The 23,833-nt window shown below is 43.6% G+C and overlaps 1 protein-coding gene across 6 annotated transcripts in view; it reads right to left on the bottom strand.

The window, feature by feature from the left end:
- DRAM2 (DNA damage regulated autophagy modulator 2) overlaps positions 1 to 23,833 on the bottom strand; it is a 348,983-nt gene that overhangs the window by 11,306 nt on the left and 313,844 nt on the right. For 4 of the 6 annotated variants that reach the window (XM_085600128.1, XM_085600136.1, XM_085600120.1 and 1 more), the window contains one exon: positions 2,726 to 2,818. The exons of the other annotated variants lie outside the window; for them this stretch is intronic. In XM_085600128.1, coding sequence (XP_085456254.1) covers positions 2,726 to 2,818 — 93 coding nt within the window. The remainder of the gene's footprint in view (positions 1 to 2,725; positions 2,819 to 23,833) is intronic. 6 annotated transcript variants of the gene reach the window in all.

A 23,833-nucleotide genomic window follows, 5' to 3' on the forward strand; every position in this document is an offset into this window, starting at 1 on the left:
TTAGTACAAAGAGATGTCTAGAAGTAGGGGACTTCTTGGTTCAGCCCATAAAACGCCCTGTGACCCGAGTGATGTTAGTTAAATAACACCAGCTGCAGGGCCTGCTGTGGGGGATCCTAGTACTCAGTGCTTGAAATGGAAAAATAGAAGTGAAGGTACTCTGTACCAGAGTACCTGCTTGTTTCTGAATAGTGCCGGTACTCTCCAATTAAAAGTATAGCCTTTCTCTTGAGAAGTGCCGGTACACTCCCGCACAAAATAAAAAGTGCCGGTACGCCGTACACGACAGTACCGGCCCTTTTAAAGCACTGCTAGTACTCAATCCCAAATCCTAATGGCCGCATTCTCCTTTCGGTGGTCCGTCCACGCACAACATTATGGGACCCAAAACTTCCTCCAAACTTCCCATCAAACATGCCTGGCCAATGCTAAATTCACCTGTTATTGTTTTTCCGTCCTGAAATGCAGGGCGAAATCCAGCAGCATGGTCTCCCAGAATCACTGCAGCAGCAGCACAAGGGATATGATGGGAGGCACGGTGCCACCCGGGAGGAGCCAGGCCCTGTTGGACAGCTAGACCCACCTCCTGCCGAAAGAAGCACTACACAGGCCCAACCTGCAATGCGAAGCTGCCAGAGTAAACACAATGATTATAGAAGGCAGTCCAGCTTGTTCATGCACCACACGCTGCAGAGTAATTAAGTTAAAATGGCACCTTTTAAGGGAAACTCTCAAATTATATTCCCTGAACGTCCTTAGAAGAAGCTGCAAGGTTGCTCAGCTGCTGCAAGGAAAAGCAGGAGGCGGCGGGTGGGAAGATGCCACGAAATACGGAGCCAAAGCTGAACACGAGCAGAAAAAAAACATAAAAACAAGCTCCTCTGCATCATTAAAGAACGCTGCACTTTTAAGCACCGCAAATGAATATGTAGAAGTAGACATGTACGCCGGTCTCAAGGAATTCCTCCACACCACAAAGGCACATGGATGTGACTGCCTGCTTTGGCCCCGGGAGCCATGGGGAGTGCACAAGGAACATGGGAGCCAGCAAGGAAGTCCCTGCTTGTGCCCCGGGGCAATGGTGGAGTGCGCGTTCAATCGGAGCGTGAAACTGACCCAGGTGGAGTGTGAAACAGTTGAGGAAGGGAAAGAAAAGGGTAGGGTGGAGAGAGAGGGGTGTGTATCAGAGAGCGGGAGGAGGGGCAAGGCAGTGAAAAGTAATGTGAAGTAGAGAGCAAACAAGCATTGATCGCGATCGCGATCAAACATCAAAGCGGCCGCGAAAGTGAAAGTAATTGCGGCGAAGCGCGCGCCCGCGAACATGCACTGTAGCTTTAGGTTGGCCTGGTAGCACTTTTTGGAGCCCTCTCAATAAGTCTCGCCAGACCAGCGCATGCGCTGGGTCAGGCGAGACCTAAAAAAGGGAGGGGGGGGGCACGAGCAGTCCCAGTTCCCTCACCAATCTCTCCATGGGGTTGTGTATGTCTTGCAGGTATCCAGGCCCCTGCTATTTCTCTGGCCTCAGTGCTTCGGTCCGAGTTAGATCACCAGCAGGCCCCACCGTGACAGCTGCCACCAGCAAGGGCGTCCCCTTGCTCACTCAATTGCCATCTGTAGGCCCAAGAGTCCCCTTCTCAACTTAACCGCCAGCCATTAGCGCTTCACCTTGGCCGGCGGGTTCACATTCTTTCAAGCTGCACAGGGACAGTCAGGTCAGCTCTGCCGTAGGGCCTCTTCAATGCCCCTGGGTGGTTCACCCGACGGTCCCTCTTCCAGCAGTGAGGACCTGGGCTCAAACGCTATAGGCTGCCTCCAACGCCCTCTCAGCCGGTCAGGCCCTCAATACCACCCTCCATATCGTCAGGGAGTGGGGGAAGATCACAGATGGGCAGGAAGTCCATCCTCAAGGCCCCGCGCCTCTACAGCAATTCAGCCTGGCTCACTCTGGTCCCGTCACGTGGGCTCGTTGTAGCAAACCATGCGACCCAGGCCCGCCAAAATGTGTACCATAGGCCCTGGCGTGAAGAGCCTCCTTGAGCTCTAAAGGCACTCCGCTGCACTCAGAGCCGGCAGCGGATGTATTGTACGGCTGTAGCAGGGTGGCTGGCTCCAGATCAGGGCTCAGAGCCCACTCAGTTAGCGTCTGCCATCTTGACGTGGTCAACCACATTGCACAGTAAATTTATACGGTGCTAATCTGACACTAAACCTTGAATCTGATTTGTCAATCCTACTCAAATGTATCAGTGAACTATAGTTCATTTTGAAACTGGCTTACATTAAAGTGCTGAGAATATGCTCATGTAACAAAATTAAAGCTACATATTTATGTGCTTATTTTCACACAACAGATTCCACATTTATTCCACATATCGGCAATGATAATATGTATTTCATATACAGGCATAAGAAACCAAGAATTTAAAAGAGACTTACAGCAATGTCATAGCAAAACGAATATTTTAAAAAGTAAAATTCTTCACTACAATTTTCTTTCTCTACAAGATAAAACTCCTTGGTGGTTTGTAATGCCCTTATAATGTATAGTAGGTCGCACTTGAACACATATATAAACCAAAGTCTTTCTGCATTAGTTGCGTAAGTATTCATTTCTTAAAACTGAAGCGAACATGTATTTATTATACAACATGCAAATGCAATTTTATCCCAACTACAGACTACCAGCAAATAATTCTGATCGCCTGAGTGGTAAAAATATGACTACCTGAAAATCCTGGATGTAGGTCAAGAAATAACTGTTAAAGGAGAATGCGAGAGACCATTCTGAAATGGTGCTGATGATGTGCAGTGTATAACCCTGGAAAGAAGAGCAAAAACACTATTAAGGTTTTGGGGACATGCTTGCTGAATATTCATTAGTTTCAACAAAAGCTCAGCATGAATACAACCTTCATATGCAACACAGGTTAATTAGGTATTCATTGTCCTCTGCGAACTATACACCATTTTTATTTTAACAGTATTTTTCATAAAAATACATAGAAGATGCAGCATGGCAACAAATGAGGAAACGTTCTCTAATAGTTATGAGCTATTTAACTCTGCACACAAGGGTGTAGTGTTCATACTCATACAAGTGTTTACGTCGTTGTGTAAACCTGCAACATGATCAATTGCAGTCTATGACTGCAACTTTGCTGCAACTACATCAATGTGACTGATTAAAAGTTGTTTGGTACTCTTCTTCCAGCCTCTTCTTTCTTCATTCACTGCTAACTAGCACCTCAGATAATGTGTTTGTATATGCCATTAAGGCCTATCTTTACTGTCTTACCCCAGGTCTTGCCCCTCTACACTGTCTTTAAGTGGACCCTTATTAACCTATTCGACTGGGGGTAATCAGGTGTATTTTAGAAAAACCCTTTCACATAGTGTCTTTTCAGCCTTGCCGTGGAGACAGTGCTAGGGTTGTGGCTTTCTGTGCCTCTCCTTTAAGAATTTCTCTAAAGTACATTTCTGAAACCTGTGAAGGGGCCCTTTGGTAAAAGGGTGTTTGCCTTGTGTTAAGACTCTTCTTTCTCTGTTATTGTTGCAATTGTTTCTAATGCCACTGTTGCAAGAATGGCTTATCAAAACGTTTATTTTGAAGAACAAACTAGCACTAGTTGTATTTGAATACATAAATGTTTTAGTGTCAAAACAAGTTACCGCTTCTGGAGTAGTAGGAAAACTTTCATATCACTATTGGAGTACTTGGAATGCTTGTGTATTACCAGCGGCGGCTCCTACACTACGGCGGAGGAGCATTGCCCCACTGCTTTAAAACAGTACAAAGGAAAAAATAAATGATAATAACGGAACAATAGTATCATTTTATTAGGTCTCTCCTAGGCAGCACATGCGCTGCATCTCCGAGGCATCAAGTAATCAGTATTACTAGTGAAACTCCACCCATTGCATTTTTCTTTGTTTTGTCGCTTGCCATTGGTGAAATCTGGCATTGCTCTTCTTATCTCGCTCACTGTTGGCTAGTGGTCTGATACGTCACTTCTGTTTTCTTCCGTTTCTGGAGGAAGCAGCATCGACCAACTACTGTTAACTTGCGCTGCAGGGCGGTATCTTTCAATGTAGGGACTAATTCCTTGTTTTCTTTTAGGCCGGCTCGCACAACTTGATTCGCTCTTCCCCTGTGCCTCTCTCCATATGGCAATTAAGCCGGTGAGGGAGATGGCTCTTCGGTGTGTATTATGCTTGGCAGTATCACCCGGGCATGAAGCAGGCGCTGCCTTTCTTTTTGTATTGCACGCTGTGGCGTGCTCCTTGAAGCTCCCCTGCCCTTCGCATTGAATCCCCCTCCCTCCCCCACGCTCGGCACACATGCAATCTTTCCCTTAAGGCAGCAATGTTTCTTTAATACTCACTCACCTCCTCTGCAGCATTTGCTGCTCTGCTCAACCTCCCCCCTCTGCTCCCGGGGTTCTCCCCGCTCCACTATGCAATAAATGTACCTTGGTAAGCGTTGGAACATGCGGACACCCGCAGGGCTATAGAAGTCGCACCGTCTCTCCCGCAGCACCACATGCTTGTTTATTTCCTCCATTTACCTTGCCTTCATTTCGTATCTCTGTCTGTGTTTTGTTGTCTTCGCTCTCGATTGGTGTGTTATTTAATGTCTTGCTTCGGAAAATTGAATGGAACTATGGCATTTGCTTTAGGAAGGTTTTAAAGGCCAAAATCCTGAAGCGATGTAATACCCAGGCGAACAGATAAAACGCAGCATTTCATTTGCACGAAAAGAATGTTCATGTGCTCCTTACCAGAGAGCCTTGCTCCAGCGGGCACGATGTGACACCATGAACCCGCCTGAGGTAAGCACAACTCGCAGTCTTGAGCAAGATTGCCACCCGCCTTCAGTAAACCCCTCACGAAGGGCCATTCCGGCCTGGGCACTGTTTCTATTGGACTTGCAGCAGCAGTCCATTAAAGGCAAGCAAGACAGGTTATTTCTAACAAGCAGAAAAACCGCCTCAACCGCACGCTTTTCATTTACTCCATGACAAGCCCCATAATTTATGTATCAAACACGATCACTTCACGCCGTGGTGAGTGAGCTCACATTATACACTTAACGCCCATATTTCCCTTAACCACCAAAAAAAATGAATACTTTGATAATGTGCCCCGCTATACATTGATTTATAGCACCAGCAAAGCGCCACTTATTATGAAAGCTTGTGTATTACGAGGAGAACGGAGTGCTTTTAGTCTTGGACAGTTAAGTATCATAAAATATAGTTAAAAAGATACTGGTAAATCGGGTTCTTTAGCCTGGATTTACTCTTGTAGGAGCCATACCGCTGTCCCTAATTAAACTGTGTTTCTCCAATAATTGTCACTATTCACTTTAACATAGTAAAACACCTTAGCCAGCATCTGTGGAAAATGCACCCTCCAAAAATCTACACTACTGGCACATGAAGGCGCCACGCGGGCATTGCACCTGCCTCAATCACTCTTTCTTTGTCTGTTTCTGTGATAAATGTTTCACCCTTTCAAAATTGAAAAACGCGTTGTTTCCGGGGAATAGTTTTCTAAATATATATATTTGTTTCTCCCAAATTAAAACGGTGCTTCATTTGATGGGCGATAGATTTAATGAAACACTCCAGTGAAGCTTTAAAATTTAAAATGCATTTTGGATAACTGCGCTGCGCCATGTTTTACTATGGCAACCTGCATTTTAAAACTCTGCAGCCAGTACCACAAAAAAGCTTTGCTCCATATCACAGACAGGAGGTTCATATGCCCATCTTTATTATGCAATCGTGCAAATAACGTCTACGGCACCACCTGCATGTGCGACTGACTCTGTCCACCGGAATTCCAAAGAAATCCCCTTGCCTGGTAATCTACCTATTTCACTATTGTCCAGCCAGCATTGAACACATGACATTTGTGAAATGCATGCTCCTTTTTTGCTGCAACTTTTTGTTGGTAACTGTTCTCACAATATATAAGCAGTCGGGGACCAGAGATGCTGTCATCTCTGTGAAGTAGGAATTATTCCACAAGGATTAAGAGTTAGGAATATTCCAGGTCTTTTCGTTAAAATTCGGAAATTCCTTGAGCGTTGGTCACACATAGCCAACAGATGCTCCCGGGATCTAATGATCCTGATAGTTGAAACATCGAAAGAGATGGTTCAAGCATTAATGGATGAGATCCTAGAATTGGAAAATAAAATTAAAAACAATCAGGCGATTGAAGAAGCCAAAAAGAAACTAGAAGAAGTAGAGACTGAAATGTCATCATATCATGACTATTTAATGAAACGAAAAACAGAAAAACTTAAAAAAGATGTAAGGTACACAAGCCAGGAAAAAATGTATCCATACCTGGCTGATAATTTCTATCAACAACAACCGATAGAGGAAGATCAATTTCAACCCACATCAGATAGATTCGCTAAAAAAGTAGTCACGTTTTCAGACACGTCAGACTCGGAAGGTGAAAACTATAATCAATATCAAATCAATACTCCGGGGCGCCAAACCCCAGGGAGCAGTAGAGGTGAATGCCCCGGTTTTTTAGCCAGGCGAGGGACGCAGAGAACCAGATGGCGCCCCAGATACCCACGACGTCAACGGGGCAGCTATCAACAAACATACAACTATCCGCAGGGACAGAATGTTTATCAGGACGACCCTCAGGTCCTGGTTACGAGACATGCTCAATACTGGCGCGAGTAAAGCAAATACCGATTTTCAATCTCAGTACACACAAAATTGATTGTCAGACAGAGTCCGTGTTAACTAAAGGTCTATCTTTCATTCCCCACACAAAAGCTAATAGGTTTGAGCTTTTTCAGGATCTAATTTCTTTCTTTCGGAAGATTAGATTACGTGCCTTTTTTGAAGGACGAACCGATCTAGAACTACCTATATTGAATAAATCAGGTCTGGCACCTCCATCCACTTTTGTCCCAACGCTTGAACAGGTGGGACCAGAGATTACTATTTTTGAACACGTTGTGTTCAACAAAATCACTACTGCCGCTAAATTCATTCCGACGCCCAAATACAATCTCTCTAGAGAAGAACACCAAGCCCTATCTGTCCTTAAGAACAATAAAGATATCACTATTAAGGGCTGTGACAAGGGCGGGGGCATAGTGTTGATGGAAACAGATCAATATGTGACAAATATGATCACTATGCTTTCCAATAAAGATCACTACACCCCCGTACGTGTTGATCCCACTAAAAGGGTATCTAAAATGATAAGGGACTTGACTAACACTGCTTTGGACGATGGCATCATATGCGAAAAAGAGTGGCAATATTTGAATGTCGTAAAACCCCAAATGGCTTCGATATATGGGATTCCCAAAATCCACAAGAGTACCACCAACCCACCATATAGGCCCATTGTAACAACTATTGGGTCGGTCACAGAAACATTGTCTAAATATGTCGATGACATGTTACGTCCGTATGTCCCCAGAATAAGATCTTATATAAGGGACACAACAGACATCGTCAATAAAGTGGAGCAGATAAACTTCAATCAGGCCACACAACTCTTGGTCACTATGGATATAGAGGCCCTGTATAGTAACATCCCTCAGGTAGCCGCATCAGAAGCCGTGAAATGGTTCATTGAAGCGTATGACATAGACTGCCCGGCCCACTTCATTCTGGAATGTTTAGACATCATACTCCAAGAAAACACCTTTGAATTTAATGGGTCATTATACCAACAAACTAAGGGAGTCAGTATGGGGACGTCATGTGCCCCAACAGTGGCGAACATCTTCATGGCGCACTATGAACACAAGTATATCTATAACGATGTTGCTCCATTTAGCGAATCTATTACCAGCTGGTCTAGATTCATAGACGATGTTTTCTACATTTGGAATGGAACCGAGGAAGATCTGGCAGAATTTGTTTCATGGCTCAATCTCTGTGATACCAATATCAACTTTGTAGCAATGAGTGATAAGCACAATGTAGAATTTCTCGATGTTGTTATCAAAGCTAATGAACAACAGCTTTCAGTGGACTTATTCACGAAGCCCACTGCACGTAACACGCTGTTACACTTTTCCAGCTACCACCCCACGGCTAAAAAAATTACCATTCCATTTGGACAGTTCCTCCATCTCCGGAGGAACTGTACAAATCTAATGGATTATGACAAGCAGTCTGTGGTCATGAAAGCCAAATTCATAGCGAGAGGCTATCCCAGAAGATTGGTCCGTGACTCCTACAAAAGGGCACGTTACTTTGATCGCCAATGTTTACTTGGCAAAAAAACTCCTAAACAACAGGATCGCCTCGTATTCATTACGCGACATTCAACAATGAATGAAATCATACGCCAGATCGTCAACTCGAATTGGCATATTTTGAATGCCACAAGAAACGATTCAAACCATCTAGCAAAACCTATGTTCGCATACCGGAAAAACAAAAATCTAAAAGATTTAATAACAAGGTCCCGGATGCCCCAGGTTTCATCCACCTGGATACAGACTACCATTGGAGGACTGCCTGTCCTAAAGGGGAATTTTAAATGCATGTCCTGCATTGCATGTAATTTTGCATTGGAAGTGAAACAATACTCTATCAATGGAGTTAAAATAGACCTACAAAGTTTGACCAACTGTAAAACAATCAACATGATCTATGCAGTCCTGTGTCCCTGTAACAAAACCTATGTAGGTGAGACATCTAGGTCAATGACAACACGACTAACAGAACACAGGTCGGCGATCAGGACGAAGAAACTGCAAGCGCCATTAGTACAACACTTCATTGACTTCAACCCCACCACCGAGGATATTCGATGGTTGATTCTAGAGAAGATTAATACCAATGGACCTCAAGGGACTTAAATTCGTAAGAGAGGTCTATTGGATATTTTCTCTGGATACATACAAAAGAGGGCTCAACAATGAGATTCCGTGGAGTCAAGCCATTCGCTACAATAACTAATGGCCTTTTTCCACATACTATCCGTAAAAATTACAGTTACCCTATTGATGGACGCTTTACATACAGATTATGTCCATTGCCATATAGAACCTCGGGTGATATATATGAGGACGAAAGATATATGAAGAGATTCTATATACTTATCATCTAATTTCCTTTAAGTTGGCTGAGGCTGGGACACTAATATTCCTTTATCCTTAGTCCCCCAATACCCATAAGTATAGCAATGGGTACTACGTCTTTAATTCAATATTATGTTTTTACTCCCCATAGTGAAATGGGAGGAATCACAGTATAAGACGTCGCTGGCGTGTGTATTCCTTTAATACAACAAATGGCATTTATCTCTCGATACATGCCATTGGATGCTTCAAAATGACGCTGATAGAAATTAACCAATCAACAATAGGTTTAGGGAGTATATAGGATTCCCTCTGCCTCAGTCCCGTTTCTACCTCGATCGATTATCCTGAAGCATTCGACATCAGTTTGATGGAAAATCAACAGGACTGGGTAAGTGGAGCAGGACCGCAATTCTAGACAGTCCGTTAATATAAAAAGTTCCGTTGGGTAGGCATTTATCTATACCACATCGTTAAAGAGCAGTAATAACTGTATGTGCCTTTCTTTAGATGGTGCGACCAAAGTACTCAAAACGAGTCGGCTACTAAACGCTAAAAACCTCGTGGGAGCGGTTAGACGGCACACACTTGGACTGCACCATTGACCATCAGTAAGTGTGGAAATACAGGATTTATGTGTGTCTTATGATGGGTCCTATCACAATTAAGGGCATACATACTCATTGGTTCTTGTTGTTTTCGGCGTTCTAGATATATCTGGGTTACCGGTATCGCATTAGCCCAATCCAATTAGTCACGTCAGAACCTACGCGATCTTAGATATATCTGCTAAAAAGACGGAAGAATACAATATCTCGAGGAAATATTAAGAACAGTGTATCCATTGCAACTGAAACCTCGAACGTCATATATCCAAGGATTCGAGGTAACAATTGTAGCATTTCTATGCAGTCTCAGCTACAAATGTATCTAAGCGATAGGAATAAATTTTAGCCTAAATGTAGATGGAGTCATTATATTTAAAGAATATAAGCAACACTAAGCATGGTTGGTGGGGGTCTTTTTCGTTTATAGATACGCTATGTGACATTGTGGCCAAACTACAGTATAGAAAGGATCACGCTGCACACCTTGAGCCCAGTCAGAGAAATCCATATCGTTAACACAAGCTCAACACAAAGAAGGTAGGCAGTTTCTATGTCTAGGATTGCTCAATATGGTAACTTTTGCCGTGGACACTTGTATGGTTTCTTGGGTACCCTCGCCATAGATTTAGCAGTCTATTCACCATGTATATACTCTCGATGTTTTAGCTTTGTCCACAAGGTCTGGGATTTTTTCATGGACAAACCTTAGAATTTCAGGAAAGGGAAAAGACCTATAGGCGGCCATAGAGCTACAAATGCATCAGTTATGGGTCATACAGTATGACTCATAAACACATTATGGATTTGTTAATATAATTGGAGATAAAAAAATTTATGTGTAAATAATTTGTAAATAATGTACAGATTAATAGGATTTGTGTAGTTTTTTAATAAATTGTGCACTTTAGTTATTTGGTATATACAAACAATTATAGTTGGTTTCCTTTTTCTATTATGTTATAGGAGCTAAGAAACCATGGCTACCTGAGGAAGGCTGAACGCCGAAACGCGCGTAGACTTAATAGAGCCATGCTCAACATTAATCTTTTTTGTTTGATGTGTATTGTAATGTAATTATTTGACGAAATATGCAATGACATATTACTCAGGACAGAAACTGTATAAAACACGACTTCTTGAGTAAAAATGAAATAATTCAATATGTAAATGTATAAAATAATAAGTAATAAATAAACAGAAATAAACTATTTAGTTTTCTTGGGGTCATACTTGGTCAATGTGATAACATAATTTTATATTTGTTGATTTTTCTTGATATTGTTTGTATGTTACCTCACTTTATTTGTAGAAGTTTCCTATATGTTGATTCACATATATCTCTGTGAAGTAGACGCATTTTAAGTTCATGAAACCCGTTGCCAGTACCGTTTTATCAGCTTTACGGATTCCAGGCCGGTTGCACTTCCCAGTTTGTTGGCCTCTCTCTTCTCGGAGTACGGTGCCCGCACCTGCTTCTCCCCCATCAGTCTATTTCTCCATCCCCTCTTCTTTTGGACCCTCTTCCAATTTTAAAACTGTATCCCTTTCTATTCTCTTCCTCTCCCTCATATAGTCTCAGTTGTGGTAACGTGTCCTTCACTATGACCACTGGTAACCAATTGGCTGTGTCAATGTTTCATTTCTTCCTATGTATGGAATGTACCTGGATCTCATATTGTAAATGTTTCAGGCAAACATCTTCGGCTTTAACACACGGGGCTACAATTGCAAGGGTAGGGGGAGGGTCATGCATGGTCAAGACCTTGGGGAAGTGGGCCAAATAGCAGTATTTTGCCACCTGCTGCTTGATCGGTTACATCAGGTTTATTATAACTGCCTTTCATGTGCTCTTGTCAACTGCATCTTGAGCCGCTATGACGTCAGTAACTTTAGCATTGTATTTGTTAAGTATGCTGACTGCTTATGGTCCCAAATTAATGCCCCATCTTTATTCTCTTACCGTGATTCTGGAAAAAAGTCTGGAAATTTGTGCAGCAAAGGCTCTGCTCTATTTTGGGCTGTCTGAAACTCTACTCTGTGTGCATGTGCCTTGTGTGGTGATTTGAGCTGCAAAATTCAAACCTTTCATCTGAAAATATGTGTCACCTGCTAAAGCAATGGAAGAGTGCTCTCCCATCGGCAAGGTCCACTACAAGTTGTTTGTGGCAATGACAAACCTGGTGTACGTTAACAAGGAGACGATCCAAAAACAAGCATTTGCAATGCAATAGGTCTCGCATTTTAGAAACTTTGACTTATTGGTATTGTAAATGACAATGCCTTTTAATAATGCAGGTTTTTTAAACACATAAATAAAAAGCATTAACATTTACAATGCCAATAGCTCAAAATCTCTGAACTGCGAGACCTATTGCATTGCAAATGCTTGTTGTTAGTATTGCAGTTGCTGCCAGGTTAGGGCGGGGTTGGGACTGGGCACCCGTGACCGAGAGACAGGAGTGGTAGCTGCTGCACCTAAAGTGCACATGACTTGCCAACTGTCTCACGCTGGCCAAACAGTCATGCGCACTTTGCATGTTCTTCACCCACATTAAATTACAGCCTGGGGTGGAGAATATGCCCAGGCTTCCGGTCTCTGCCTGAGTGCCGAACCACGGCACTCAGACCAATCACAACGCTGCATTGCAGCATTATGATTTGCTTAGGGGAGTCTGGAAGCCTGGGTGCCTACTGTTCCTGATGAGGATATATAATCCCTAACCCACCTACACCCCGCCACCGTCACCTACCAGCTGCCACTGCGTATTACTTTAGAATCATTCTTCTATTCACTCACAGGGTCTCTAATCCAACCTTGACACACCATGGTCCTTCCATGAAACGCTAGCTATTACACTTCCCAATAAGGCTAAAAAAAAAGTGTAGCTGCTTCATGCGATGCATTCACGATGGAGTAGTTGCACAAGTTGCAAAAGTCAGGTGTGGAACCCTACAATGCCTATGATCTAGAGAACAGTGAGCTATCTCTTGAGAACAGTGCATAAATAATCAGCCCATTCTTTCTGGAGCGCCTTAGTGAAAATTGGGTTGCTCGTTGTGTATACTGTCAAAATTATTCTCAGCTTCATTTTGAAAACACAAAGCAATTTGCGCATTCCAAAGGATTTTGGGGGAAACAAGTATTCAGAAAAACCGTTTGATAATCTGCTAAAAGATTCTTTTGGGTGTGTTACAAGACTGGGTCATTATAGAGTCAAGAACTTGCCTTGGTAATAACGCAATGGTTTCTCATGGTCTGTCATTCTTTGAATCTTACTTTTATACCAGGGGCCTTTATTTTAGCAACGTTGGCCCCAGCTACAAGACACCCGACAAAAATGTCACCACAGATAGTTGTGTATTATAGCATTTAGTTTGAGGCTGATGCGTGTGCTCCTGTATTACAATACCACATCACATTTTTGGGAGCAGTTGATTTCAGACTGAAGTTGCAGTATTCCTTTTTTGACGGTTACAAAAAACATATCCCATCGAAAGTGTCAGCAAGCATAACTAAATAACTGACTTACAAAGAACACAAATGGCTCTCACTGCCCAACCCCATCACCTTCGAGATTTTCTGCACCATCCCCAAGGCAAGCAACTCACGCCCTCCACAAAATCTGATGACCAAGCATAATACCTCTAGTGCAGTATGCATGACTTGCATAACTGATAAATTAGGAATTTCAGGAAGATCAGAAGCCAAAGACTCCACAGCTATATCCCTAGATTATTGAACTCCATCAGAGTCCACATCCAACAGGCTCCATCCCTTCTACAATCCTGCAAGGAGCCAAAAATCGACCTGGTCAAGCAACACCTTACGACAGGGCAGTCGCCCAGATGCCAACAAATCCCTGAAGAGTTACCACTCTTGCTGATTTCCTCCTCGACCCACTCTCCCATCTGCAACTCTACCATTCCCTTCACTCTCCAACCCTCTCTCCGTGAGGTTGAAACCTGAACCCATTCCCTCTCTCCTGTAAACCTTCGCCAATAGTGCTATATTCCTGCACTCCCTCTCCTTCTGCACTACCCACTGTAAACCACCCATTGTGTTCTACAGTCGTGTAGCTAGCACTGCAGCATATTACTAACTTACTCAAAAGTAAGAATGCACACCTCATCTGTAAGCCACATGGTTGCCAGGAGATGCCACATATTCACATTGCTCCAGGAAGAACATGCTTGTGTTGTTGGGAAGAAGTGAGCTGGTTAGGAAAAGTGATTCGGCCGTAGTCAGCTTGGCATGGCTTGATGAGGTAGGACATGATTTTATAGAATGCTTTAGTAAGAGAGATGCACTATTTAATATGTGTGCACTCCCTCAACACAGATGGGAGATTCTGTCCCTATTACAGGAAGACGTTATATTATGTATATTTTTACACACGCTAACTGTGAAGGTATTCTGGCGCTTAGCTGGTGAGTGAGGATAGCCTCGAAGGGATTTAGTCAAAAAGCCAGGTCTTCAGCTTTTTGCAGAATTCAAGAACGGATGAGGAGGCTCTGATCTGGTGTGCAAGGTTATTTAATGCTTTAGGAGCGATGTATGAGAAGGCGCAACCTTCTTATCTACTTTTACATATGCGTGAGATGTGTGTTAGCAAGACTCCGGCAGAGAAGAGTTGCCTGGAGGGTTGGTGGTACTGCTCGTGGTTGTTCAGGTAGGCAGCGACTGTATTGTGTAGTGGTTTGTATATGTGAGTGAGAAGCTTGTACCCTGCACACTTATGTATAGGGAGCCAGAAAAGTTCCCTCATGTGTGGTGTGACAAGAGCTCGGCATAGGAGGCTGCTGCATTCTGGAAAGTCTGGAGTATTTTTGCGAGTTGGTTGATTTTTGTGTAGAGGGTGTTGCCGTAGACCAATCTGCTTGCAATGAGGAATTAGAAGATAGTTTTCCTGGTGCTGTTAGGCAGCCACTTGAATATATTTTTCAACTCCTGAAGGTGTGGAAGCTTGGCATGGCGACTGCGTTGACCTCGGCAGACATGTCAATCTTGCTGTTGATAATGATTCCAGGTTCCTTGCTTGTGTGCCGAGTGGTGGATCCGAAGTCTGAAGGCCACCAGTCGAAGTCCCATGGTGAGGCATCTTTTTAGGAAATCACCACTTCAGTTTTGTCCGTGTTTAGCTTGAGGCAGTTGGACTTCATCCAGGAGGTCACTTTGGTCATTTAAAAACTGTTCCTAGGGCTGGGTTTTGTTCCTGAGAGGGACAGTATCAGTTGCATGTCATCAGTGTAAGTGACACCAGTTGGGTCATGTAGATGTTGAAGAGTGTCGGGCTGAGCGAAGAACCCTGCTAGACTCTGCAAATGATTCCCCCAGAGTTGGGGGGCATGTTGAGAGAAAGGTGCAGTTTCATTGGTGGGCAGGTTCTTGGATACTCTCCTTGTGAAGTCATTTGGTCAAATTGGGATGGGAGACTGTGCAGAAGGCTTCAGAGAGTTCAGTAGTATGAGATCTGTGGTTTCTCTTCAATCGAGGATCATTTGGATATCGCCATTACTGCAATGACACGTGTCCCTATACTTATACTATGGTTTGGTATAAATCCTGGTTGCGTTGTGTCAAGGATATGGGGTTGGCAAGGTGGTCAGTGAGGCTTCTGTTGATGGCTTCTTCTGAGATCTTGGTTGGGTACGGAAGAAGTGAGATATGACACTAGTTCACGTGCTTGGTAGGTGTCAGCTGAGGTCTTGAGGGCGTTGACAGCTGCATGATTCCAGGCATACATGAAGGGGGCTTTGTTGACAGAGGTGTTGAAAATTGGAGTGAATGCTTTTCAGATGGAGGCTGAAACTTTGTTATAAACATGGTGTGGGCAGGGTCCTTACAGTGCCCTGGAGTGGATGGTCTTTATCAGTTCTGTAGCTTCCTCTGTGGTGATGATGTTCTGTGAGGTCAGGGTGTTGCCTTTGTCTGATGTTGGGAGACTTAATGCAAGTTTGATGCGGTCCAGCTGTGGGTTGAAGTTGATGTATATGGTTGTGATTTTGCTGCAGAAAAAAGCCTGAGAGGTCGTTGTCCAGTCCTTGGATTGGGGTTATGTTGCTAGTGGTTTCTGCTGGTGTGGTTGAGTCCTTGATGATTGCAAAAAGTTCTTTGCTGCTATTCAAACTGTTGTTGATGCGTTCAGCTAGGGGTTTCCTCTTGATTTCACGGATTTGCTGGTGGTAGCGTCTTTGGACGGATTTGAAGTCTTCGTATTCATGTTTCTTTTTAATGGTTCAACAATTTGTAACTTAGATCTGATATTTCTTTGTGAGACATGCTTAATAGATTCCCCTAACCCAGATCTATGTTTAGCTATTCCCTCAGGTTATTGATTTTGCATTGTGATTGATGCAGAAAGAGAGGGGGAGGAGTGACCATTATTTATAAAGAATCAGCTACGTTGGAAGTCATAGAAAATACACCCATTTCTACCTGAGGAGAAATTGGCTACATCGTGGAAGCATGTATCTTTTCCCATACTGATTGTTGTGATGCCAGCTGCATTGGCCTGTTTAGAAATGCGCTAAGGAAGCTGCAGCAACTAAAAAAAACAGACAACCAGTATTGAGAAAAGACATTAAAAAGTGACCATGTATCAGTGGCTACAGGTAGATGAGGGTAGTTGACAGCAAGTGAGTAATGTCCCAGAAGAAACCTTTGCTCCAGTAACTCTCCTGCCTAGTAATACGAGGCACTGAGCACGAGGAAGGTCTACAAAAGTCTTTTCGGGATCTGGGGCCTAAAACCTGAGATGGGATGCCTCTTAATATTCACTCTAGTCACAATTCCATTAAGAGGGAAGTTTGGGCCATACTTCAGGTGCTCTGCTCACTTAAATATTTTATGTATTTGTGCTGTTATGTTGATCCAGTTTTTCTTGTTTTTCTTCTTCCTCTTACCTCCCTTTCCGTTTGATGTTTCTGTCCCTGGTGCCAATTTACTGCAATGAATGAACCCTCAATAAATATAATAGTAATTATAAAGTCCTACTTTTTTTTACCTTCTTTATTTAAGCTTATTCCAATTATATAGACAATTTGCATGCTATTGCCCTGTTCCATGTGTGCACTCCTTAGACACCCGATTCCCCCCAAAACAATACAGCATAAGAGTATAATCATACAGAGACAAAAAGAATGGGCACACAATAAGATAATCAAGTTTACTTGCATTCAATATTACAATGCTCATGCAATTGGTTACACAGAGTCTGAACACAACCTTTGCCCCCTCTATTCCTCTGTTCCAGAAAATTCTTGCATTAACACTTCAGATCCTCCACTACTTTGTCGACTTTCCTAGTCATCGGGATGAATGTCTCTTTTGGTGACCCAGCCAACCTATAGCTATGCACCACGTGGCCAGCACAATGCCAGGTGTTCAAGCTTAAATTGCATTTTCTTCTGTTGCACTCGGTCAATGACACCCAACAAACAGTGTTTAGGAAAGGAAAGTACCAGAATCCCCGTTGCCCCTCCTATGTTCGTCAAAATCGTAGTACAGTATTCATGGCTCTTGGGTAATGTCATGCAATGTGCAAGAAGGCTTTGTGTGTCCCACATAATGGGCAAACGGCAGGTCGAGACAGATACATTTTACTCAGTGTTGTTGGTGAAAGATAGGTGCGATGTAAAAAAATTAAGTGAATTAATTTGAAATTGGCATTTCCTGACACCCTCCTGCCTAATTCACAGGTTGCCGCCCATTTTTTACCAGTGAGCAAAACATCCATATCAGCATCTCAGGTGAGCTTCATGGCTTTGTACAGGAGCGTGATTAAATGTTGACTCTTACTCTATTGAAAGACACCATCCAACATGTTCAATGTGGATGGGGTGTTGGGGAAGCCTGTTCAAATTCTCCGGTACTGTGCTAGCTACCTTAGCATATGTCAAAAATTGTCCAGGGCCAATCACGAAGGTGTCTTGTGCTTCCTGGGATGTAAGAATGGTCTCTCCAGTGTATAAGTCACAAAGGACCTGGCATCCTCCCTCCTGCCCCCACGCAGTCGCCATGGTGCTGCTGATACAGAGGAAGGGTTGCGGGTCCCATAAGCTCAACCTATTATCAAAAGGTGAGTGTCTGACCACTTTAAAACAGTTCTTTCCCAAATATCCAAGTATGGCATACTAAATAGGAATAGAGAGAATCCAGACCTCTGTCCTTCATAAGATGAACAGGCTAAGTTTACACCCCATACGTTTCCTGCAGGAGACATTTTGCCCAGTTGGCTTCTGGAGTCATCCACTTGGCCGCATGTTGGATGTGAGCAGCGTAATAATATACTTCAAAGTCTGGGAGGCCAAAGCCATCAGATACTTAGTCCAAAAACAAGACCTTCAACGCAACTCTATGGCATCTTTATGCCACACCAGTGATACAAGAATGTAATTCAGATTCTTAAAAACACTAGGCCCTAAGGGAGATAGCGCCTTTTGAAGGTGATACAGACAGTGCGGTAGAAGGACTATCTTTGCAACCGCCACTCGCCCTGCAATGGACAACAGAAGCATGTGCCAAAACCGCACAAGTTGGTCAACCCTATGATTCTGGGCAAATCACTTAATCTCCCCGTGCCTTACAAAAAAAATGAATGTGTCCATCTGTAACGCAACTGGTGCTCATGTAAAACACTATGATACCTTCGGGTCGAGTTTGCCCTATATAAAATTCCCCAAAATAAATAAATACCCATCCTATATTGTTGGTCATCAGCTATTTGCGCAATTTTAATGCCCAGATAGCGAACGCTATCCTGTTCCCAGCAAAGTCCCAGTTCAGGGAGTTGCTACTCTAAGCACTCTGTCAGTCCGCCCTTAGGAAAGTGTAAGCTCTTGTGGTAGCTGATAGAAAGGAGCATTGTCCTCATACAGGGACACCACATGCATTGTGTCGCCCACCTGTATCCCTTCAGAGCATAATAGCGAATGGCTTTAGAGCAAGAGCAAACAACAGTGGCGATAGAGGGCACCTCTGCCTCGTGTCTCACTCAAAATCCCATTGCTCTGCCACAATACCTTCTGTTCTAACCCATGCTGTAGGCCTTGTGTACAGAAGTTGGACCAACCGCAGAACACCAGCCTGAAACCAATCAATTGGAGCACCTCCATCAGGTATTCCCAGCTCAACATGCTACCAGCAGAAGGTCTTCAGTGATACCCGCAACAGAGTGCAGACTTGGCTGAGCCTTCAAATGTTCATTTCCGTACTCCACCCGGTATACACACACAATGATTTCCACAAACCAGTGAGCCCGCCATGCAAGCAGTTCACCAATGATTTTGCAAAGAATATTGACATCTGCGTTGATCATGGTCAGTGGTCAATACAATGAGGGATCTGTCCAAGTCCCTCCTGGTTTGGGGAGCATACATATCATGCCCTTCCGCATAACAGAGTCAAGAATCCTGGCTTCTCTCACCTCATGAGACAAGGGTTTCTCAAATACATGGGGTAATAAGCTCTGATAAAATTCAACCGGAAAGCCATCGCTGTCCGGGGTCTTACCCCTAGACAATGATGTCTATGTTTACCCAAGCTCCTCAAAGAAGAGATCTGTTTCAAGCTCCTTCATAATCATCTGTGGCACTCTAGGCAGAAAAAGCCCAGTTGAAATGGTCCACATAGCATCAGGTGTACATCTATCTACTCTCCGATATACACCTTGGAGGTAGACCATGTGCAAAAAAGTTCCTGTATGGTGTAGTAAAATTCCTTGTCATCTGTGTTTGGGGTCATAGTAATTGAGGATAGAGACTTGTCGCACATCTAGTGTATCAATGAGCAGGATATACCGATCTTCCACATCTGCTTGCATGTAACTAAGGCAGAAGGGTACCCATGGGGCTATCCACAAAGTCACCCCCCTGGCATATGAGGAACATGTAGCTGAGTGGAATTGACCACTTCATTTTTTGCCAATTTAAGAGAGACAGCTTAAGTGAGATGAGTCTCTTGTACGTTTTAAGAATGACAGGAAAATGTATTATTTCATGTAATCATTGAGCCCCTAGACATTCCACGTGAGCAGTCGATAGTTATTGGGTATTATGGAGTAAGTTTAAATGTACGAACAGACATGGCTGCGGATAGGGGTACAAGTTAGAGAGCCAGTGCTCCCGCTACAGACAGCGGGGCTATACAGTACCATGTTCGAAGTTGGCAAGAGCATATTAAAAAGAACAAAGTACAATGCAATGCAAGGCAGTAAACAATACCTTCCAACCACCTCCCCAGATAAACACAGTAGAAAACAAAGGCAACTTTGTGTTTGCCCATTTTGTCCAGGCTAAAACAGCTGCTTAGCACAGGTCGCCAACTGTTACAGAAACCCCATCTCTACCAACTGCCCCCGTTCCATCACAATGAATGTAATGTATACCAATAAAAACAGGTGGAAAGCTCCCTCAGTGCACTCGAGTCCGAGAAAAACCTCCAGGGAGCATCAAGGGTCCGTGACCCAGTGGGTTACAGAGCACATCAAATTGTAAAATAACTTCCCCACAATAAGAACAGTAGGCCCTGCTGACCAGTCTCACAATTCCTCTAGTTGGAGGGATTTAGAGTTAGGACTATCCGAAGGCACATCTCAGCACCCATATGAAGTATAACTTAAGATATTCAAACATAGGCCTAAAGATATTTGGGGTCCTCTCCAGAGATACCTCTTACAACAAAATGCAGAGACCGGATCCCTCCTCTCCAGTGCAGTCAAATTGAATCTATAATATCTGAAATGTTGACTTATGTGACTGTTTAATTATTTTCCTGCCCATAGCGTGTCATTCTGCACTCGAGTCTCCAGGAAAGGTGCAATATCTGTTATTCAAAACAAACGATTATGCAATGTCTGTCAGATGCACACTTTTGCTGCCCTATGGATGACTGTGTCACATTATCCCTCCTTATTCTTCTTTGGCGGTGAAGGCACATAGAGAGTACCCTGAGATAAAAAAGGTCCTGATTGTGATATGTTCCTTTGTTACCCATTTTGGAATCAGTCAGCTCGCTGTTATAACCTTATGGCTATCTGTACTTTGACCTTTCTTTCTACGTACAAAGCTGTAATGTAAAGCATATATGATGGAAAATGTTAAATAAAAGTAATAAAAAAAAAAAATAATAATAATAGACGTACGCTTGATCCATACGACTATGCCGGTGAAAGTGAAGAAATATTGAAAAGTGAAAAATAATCTGAAAACCATGTAAGCGTACACTACGGATGAAGGTAACAACTCACTAAACATGGTGGGGGAATCAGTGGAAAACCTCTCGTTAGGGTGTGTGGGCTCTACTCGGTAAATTAGGTTAAACAAACAAAGTCGTTAAAGCGCCCCATAGGTCGAGTAAGCAGGGAAAGCCGACATGAATGGGAAGCGGCGCTGCAGTGCTCAAGTGTTAAAGAAGGGAAAAATGTCTTCCAGATGGTGGAGACAAGGTTAGGAACACTCACACTCGTGTCGCAGCTTCTTCGCACTGAAGAGCAAGAGCGCACCGACGTCGCTGGCAATTTTCTATAAAGGAGCGGAGGAAAACTACACGTGATCCCCGGTATGGTGCCGCAGCTAAATGCCGGTCTGCACGTAATCAATACGGACGGAAGACTAAAATAAATCCCGGACAAAGTGTTGAATGCAATTTACATATGTTGGAATAAAAGGGGGGGTGTCCCTTGGTGTACAAATGGAGTATTGAATCATGGAACTGTTAGTCAGTATGCCAGTTAGGATACAAATAAAAGTGCACTTTCATTCAGAATTCAGCGTACGTCCATTATTCATTTTGCATATAGAACGGAATGGTGTTAGCCCTGGTTCCATACTTACGCTCAGATTTAGGACTAGGCACATGCCATATGAATTTCATGATAGCCCACCGGGACACGCGGTAATCTTCAATCGGGGCATTTTCACCTTGCCACATTTTTTCCATTTCGGTTCAGTACGCCGAGGTTTTCCTTACTCCCAGCAGAACCAGGCGCACTAGTAATTTGAACCGACTGCCAGCACGGCCTTTTTAGGTCTCGCCTGAGCCAGCGCTTTAGCGCTGCTCTCACGAGAGCTATTGTAAATGGGGGATCTGGAAGTGCAAACGAGTGCTTTCAGGCCTCCAAATACAGTGCATGTGCGCCGGGCGCGCGCACCATTTGGCAGCCTGCACACCATTTGCTTTCACTTTCGCGGCCGCTTTGATGTTTGATCGCGATCGCGATCACTTTCACTTTCGCGGCCGCACGGCCGCTTGTTCCACATTAGTTTAACCTTCCAAAGCTCACCATCCATTTTAAGAACTGGCCTAGCTTTGAAGTCACAAAAAGTTGTCAGGTTTTCTTTCTAGTGAAATTAACGCAATGCATATCCACTGAATAGAACTAGCTGTAGGATTTGGGTACTTATTTAAACCATCTATTTTCGTTTTTATCCATTTCACGGGTGCACATGGAAGTTACAGGTAGTGACGTCGCTGCAATAATACCAATGAGAATGAAAGGTTAAACGATATCAAGTCCTGCTGTCACTATTTAACGACCAGGTCGTATGCAAATTATAGGTACCTCGCGCTTTCCATTTTCTGACCCCTATCCACATCCCATGCCGTCCCTTCATAGATGTCCCCGTCGTTTCAGTGTCTTCGAAACGGGCACAGTCACATTTAATCCACGTCTTCACCTCGACATATCAAAGTTGCAGCCATTTGGGCACAAAAACACCGGGAGTCGCCTCAAAGGCACCGACCCCCATTTAAGGCAGATGGAAACCTGGAGGCCGTTCTTACCCTTATCATACTGTCCACGTGGCCTTCTCTCTACCGCTCCGCTGAACAGAGCTGCCTGTGACTGTACATTGGCACAGGAAATATTTGCTTTGGGTGACATTTTAAGCGATGTGCCGCCAGTCACTCGACACATCACTGGCAGGCAGCATGACAACCGCCTCATCCGAAGGGTAACGACGCTGTTTTTGTATTCTGGCCGGATTGTGCCTACTATGCCAGCAGCTCCTGGTGACGTTCCCTCGGGCGCCTACCCGCCTCCACCTCCTCCCATCTACTGGCAGTAGATTTCTTAGTTTACATCTATAAGATGGGCGGAGAGGGCAGTAACATTGGATCAGGTGCACTGGACAGTTCCAAAACCATGTTAGCGCCGCTTCCTGTGTCGAGTGCCAACGTGACTAAAGTTGCGCTATTCTCGGAGGCGCACACAGAAACTCGTTTAAACAAGCATTTTCAACGCAATAGGTCTCGCATTTGTGAGAGTTTAAGCTATTGGCATTGTAAATAATAATGCATTTTATTTATGTTTTAAAAATCAACAAGTAAATAAAAGGCATTGTCATTTACAATGCCAATAGCTAAAACTCTAGTAAATGCGAGACCTATTGCATTGAAAATGCTTGTTTAATCGTTAAGTTATATTGCGCTTTTTCGTACCATGGCAATTTGTATGGCAAGTCTGTTTCATTTCCCTTTAATGCCAGTTAGAATCACTTTTTCTTATAAACATGATTTATCTACTGTGTTAGATGCTTTACCTCTGGCGACTCGGTCCTTGACACTGATTTTATTCTCCTCCTCCTCCCTTCTATTGTAGATTCATTCCATCAGTTGAAGTAATTTTGATTTAGTCATTATGCTATAAAACGTTGGTCTCCTGACCACGTTTTTTCCAGCAGGATTCGGACTGCGTTTGATTGAAGTAACCAAGGGATTTCATTTGATTGAATGAGAAAGTTGGCTTTACTATCCTTCTTAGTGTTTTTAGGACCTCAAACTTTTAGAGGCCACACTGACCGACACCCTATCTTTACAGGTGTTTACCTTTCTCTCCATCGCACACATTGGAGGTTATGTACCCCACTTTCTTAGACACCTTCCTGCGCCTTTGAAGTACTGCCTACTCAGGCAGATACGGTAACTATAAATTAATTAACTCCCCTCTTTTCAATTTGTCTTGATCTTAATTCAATCTTTAGATCTGACAACCTAACTTCTATATTATTTCTAGGTGCCCTCTCCCTTCCATTAGCGCTCTCGTCCTGAGGATGACACCAGTAGTAAGGTTCTGACCAATACCTACATAATTCCAGGGGTCGAAACGTCAACAAACCAATGATGCCAGTAACGCCAACAGCGCAT

The sequence above is a fragment of the Triturus cristatus genome, chromosome 1_2, assembly GCF_964204655.1.
Source record: "Triturus cristatus chromosome 1_2, aTriCri1.1, whole genome shotgun sequence".
NCBI classification, from domain to species: Eukaryota; Metazoa; Chordata; class Amphibia; order Caudata; family Salamandridae; genus Triturus; species Triturus cristatus.